The sequence below is a fragment of the Aplysia californica genome, unplaced genomic scaffold (genome assembly GCF_000002075.1).
Source record: "Aplysia californica isolate F4 #8 unplaced genomic scaffold, AplCal3.0 scaffold00381, whole genome shotgun sequence".
Lineage (NCBI taxonomy): Eukaryota > Metazoa > Mollusca > Gastropoda > Aplysiida > Aplysiidae > Aplysia > Aplysia californica.
In genome coordinates, this window is record NW_004797651.1 from 107,314 (window position 1) to 111,976 (window position 4,663).

The 4,663-nt window shown below is 44.4% G+C and overlaps 1 protein-coding gene across 1 annotated transcript in view; it reads right to left on the reverse strand.

The window, feature by feature from the left end:
* Window positions 1–4,663, reverse strand: part of LOC118477118 (intracellular protein transport protein USO1-like) — a gene marked incomplete in the record, with an annotated part of 22,453 nt that overhangs the window by 6,509 nt on the left and 11,281 nt on the right. The window contains 5 exon segments of the mRNA XM_035971126.1: window positions 334–433; window positions 915–1,062; window positions 2,114–2,224; window positions 3,380–3,544; window positions 4,247–4,330. Of these exon segments, the coding sequence (XP_035827019.1) occupies window positions 334–433; window positions 915–1,062; window positions 2,114–2,224; window positions 3,380–3,544; window positions 4,247–4,330 (608 nt within the window).

Here is a 4,663-nt window from a genome sequence, read left to right on the forward strand (position 1 = left end):
CCCCCTCCTTTGGGAAAGGCCTAAAGACACTTCAGTCAGTATCACTGCCCCAGGGGTGATAGATGTTTGATAGGAAAGAAGGAGCAAACCACACCAGAGTACCCGCCAACGGTCACAGGGGGATAGTCAGGATTGGAACGTTACAGGGGAATTGTCAGGATTGGAACGTAACAGGGGGATTAAGATGAAAGAATTGTGATGATTGTTACATGGAGATTGTGAGGATTGGAAAGTCTACCATGATCATAGTATTGCTAGTAACAATAATAATAATCATCATCATAATCATAATCATAATTATAATAACGCATGTACTGACCTCCATCCGGCCCTTGCTGTGCCAGGTGGTCCAGGATCTGGTTCAGGTTCTCGATCTCGTCACGCTGGGTCTCCAGGATGTCGTAGAGGCGGGCTAGTTCATCTTCCTGGGCCGCTGGGGGAGGGAGGGAGGGAGTTAGAGAGGTGAGGGAGTTAGAGAGGTGAGGGAGGGAGGGAGGGAGTTAGAGAGGGGAGGGAGGTGAGTGAGGTGAGGGAGGGGGGATGGAGAGTCGAGGGAGGAAGGGAGGTGAGGGAGGGAGGGAGGGAGGGAGTGAGAGAGAGTTAGAGAGGTAAAGAAAGTTTCTCAAATAATAAGTTGTATTTGAGAGAGAGAGAGAGATGCGAGAAAGAGAGAGAGAGAGAGAGAGACGCGAGAAAGAGAGAGAAAGAGAGAGAGTGTGTGTGGAGGGATGGATATCAAGTATGAACAAAAGTGAAAGAAACACATGCACACAAACACACACACACACACACACACACAGACACCCACATCCACACACACACAAACACACACACACTCACACACACACACACACACTCACACACACACACACACACACACACACACACATATACACACACACACAACCACTCACAGATCATCTGGTTGGACATATCGGCGTTGCTGAGCTCAGCGTTGAGACACTTCTCCCTCTCCTCCAACATCTGTTGCAGCGAGTCGGCCACAAACTGAGCCTGGTCCAGGTCTTGAGCGATCACCTGGATGCGAGCTTCCTGTTTCTCCTGGGGGTCACACAAAGGCCAAAGGTCAACCATTTGCCAGGTTACAGCAATATTTTCATTCAAGATGAAAAGAGAACCAAAAACAGAACAAACAAACAAACAAACAAACAACAACCCCATAAGCAATACGTACGGTGCAACCTTTCAGAAGGTCAGAACAAGACTTTCCGTCAAAATTAAAAGAGAAAAACAAAGACCTACATCTTCCACCACCCACAAAAAAACCCAATATGGTGAAAACGTTTGTGAGGTGTGCTGACAAAAAGAGTTACTTCTTTGGGATTTTAGGCGTATGGAAATTGATACATCATCATTATAGATGGTGTTTGTACAATTTGTAAGTATGGAATAATAAAAGACACGGTAGACTTGAACAAAACGGCATCAAATCTATAAATCTGACCCCAAAGTTGATTTTCGGCCTAATGTCTCCATTCTTGGATCGCGAGAAGTAACTCATTTTGTCAGCACGCCTCACATTTACTAGAACAAGATTTTCAATCAAAAACAAAACATTATAAATAATCACATATATATCTAATACATTTCTTATGTAAAAAAAACAAACAATTTTTCTTTTTTTCCATTTATCTTTTTATTTAAAATGATAAAAGAATCAGAATGTTTATTTGGGCCATACGCCAATAATATGTGCACCAGTACAAATGTACATTTGAGTTTGTGCATATAATATGAGTATGTGAGTGTATTTGTATATGAGTACAGTGGTGGTGTGGCTGTGACTGTGTCAGTGTGTAGCAAGTGTGTACAGGAAGTGTGTAGCAAGAGTGTAGCAGATGTATAGCAAATATGTGGCAGGTGTGTAGCAGATGTATATCAAGTGTTCAGGAAGTGTGTAGTAAGTGTGTAGAGATGTGTAGTAAATATGTGGCAGGTGTGTAGCAAGTGTACAGGAAGTGTGTAGCAAGTGTGTCGCCAGTGTGTAGCAAGTGTGTAGCAGGTGTGTAGCCAGTGTGTAGCAAATGTGTAGCAGGTGTGTAGCAAGTGTGTAGCAAGTGTGTAGCTGATGTGTAATCATCGGGAGCATTACCCTCATGAGTTCTGCAGCCTGCCTGTGTTCCTCCATCTCAGCCTCGTACTCCTTCTCCTTCTGCCTCATTTCCTCTTTGAACTGGGCGGTCTCTGCCTCGGCATCCAGCAACTGGTGAAGCATTAGTGAGACATTAGATTGTGTGTCTATACATGCGTTTGTTATTTGTGTGTGTTTGTTTGTTTGTTATGTGAAGCATTAGTGAGACATTAGATTGTGTGTCTACACATGCGTTTTCTTGCCGTATGTGTGTGTGTTCGTGTGTGTGTTCGTGTGTGTGTGTGTGTGTGTGTGTGTGTGTGTGTGTGTGTGTGTGTGTGTGAGAGAGAGTGTGTATGTGTGTATAATACATGAAAATGCAACAAAAATTTTGAAAAATAATAATTAGGGTTTAGTACATCTGAGCAGAGCAGACACTTGATGTTGGAGGCGAGTACATCTCAACAGCTGGCAGAGGATACCATGGTGAGTCAAAATTTAATTAATTAAAAACCACGCCATAAAGAAAGGTCAGCAGTGACACGAAAGAGATAACATTATGGACACAAGAGAGAAAACACATCACAAAAGACAAAAAAACATCACCACTGACACTGACACAAAAGAAAAAAAAACAAACATCACAACTGACACATATTAAGAGCAAAAAAATCCCTCACCACTGACACGTACAAAAGACAACACACACATGACCACCATAGACACACAAAAGACATGAACACCGACACACAAAAGACATGAACACTGACACACACAAGACAACACACACATGAACACTGACACACAAAAGATATGAACACTGACACACAAAAGACATGAACACTGACACACAAAAGACATGAACACCGACACACACACAAGACAACACACATGACAACCTCGCACAAACACCAAGCACGCGCGCACACACAGACAGCACCCGCCAACCACCGCAAACACACAACAGGCAGCCACTGACCACTACAGACACACAACAGGCAGCCACTAATCTCCAGACACACAACCAGCAGCCACTGACCACCACAGACACACAACAGGCAGCCACTGACCACCACAGACACACAACAGGCAGCCACTGACCACTACAGACACACAACAGGCAGCCACTGACCACCACAGACATACAACAGGCAGCCACTGACCACCACAGACACACAACAGGCAGCCACTGACCACCACAGACACACAACAGGCAGCCACTGACCACCACAGACACACAACAGGCAGCCACTGACCACCACAGACACACAACAGGCAGCCACTGACCCTCTTGGACAGATCCTCCTCGTGTTGCCGCATGTTTCGCTTCAGGTCCAGCAACTCTCGTTGCAGCTCGTCAAACAACAGTTTCTCCTCCGAGTTGAGCGACGAGGCCCGGTCTGCGCTGTTCTCAGAGTCCGGCCGGTACACGATGCGCACCGGGATACCTCCCTGGTGACCCAGCGACACGTTTGAGACGATTCGTTAATTGAAATACAATCAGCGAAGAAAGAATAGTTTGAGAAAACTCCTTAATTGAAACATACACTCGGTTCATTGAAAAATTATCTGAGTTCCATGACAGTTGAGAAAAAAGGTGAGTTTAGTTTTAGTTTTTGTAAATATTTTATTCCACGACGCCCAAAAAGGTATAAGCGGCGTACAAAAGTAAAGTAAATATTTTATAGAACTTGCAAACAAATAAGTGCCAAAGATTTGAGGTGTTACTACTAAAGAGTAACTAACAGACAAGTGTTTGATGGGACACAAGGAGTAAACCACACTGCAGCACCCGCCAACCACCCATGAAAAAATGGTAATAACTGCAGTTATTTATTAATTGATACCACAATCTAAAAAAATGCATTCTCCCTCCTCCTCCTGACAATTCTTAACCCCCCCCCTCAACTTTCTCCATCTCCTCTCATCCCTTTCTCTCCTCTCTCTCTCTCTCTCTCTCTCTCTCTCTCTCTCTCTCTCTCTCTCTCTCTCTCTCTTTCTTCTTTCCCTCTCTCTCTTTCTTCTTTCCCTCTCCCCCTTCTCCCCCCCTCTCTCTCTCTCTTCCCCCTCTCTCTCTCCCCCCTCTCTCTGCACTGCACCAAACACCAACAATTTACCACTTACTACCACAGAAATAATCCAGCAATGACTCACCTCTCTGTTCCTCTCCTTCGCCTCCTCCAGTGCTTTCTTCAAACGTTTTATCTCCTCCTGCAGCTTTTTGTTGTCGTCTTCAATCTACAGATGGAGAGAAAAAAGACAAGAAAAATAAAAACAACAGAAAGATTATTAAGGGATGAATATAATGAAAATGTTGTATGTTGATTTCATAACCTATACCCCTCCCTGCGGTCTCTTTGTGTCTGTCTGTCTGTCTGTCTGTCTGTCTGTCTGTCTGTCTGTCTGTCTGTCTGTCTGCCTGTCAGTCTGTCAGCCTGTCTGTTCTCATCTCTATAACGCCCTCGCGCTCTTTTTTCTTCTTCTTTTTCCTCTCCTACACTCTCTATAACACTGTCCCTTTAATCTTTGTAACATGGCATCCTCTCTCTCTCTCTCTCTCTCTCTCTCTCT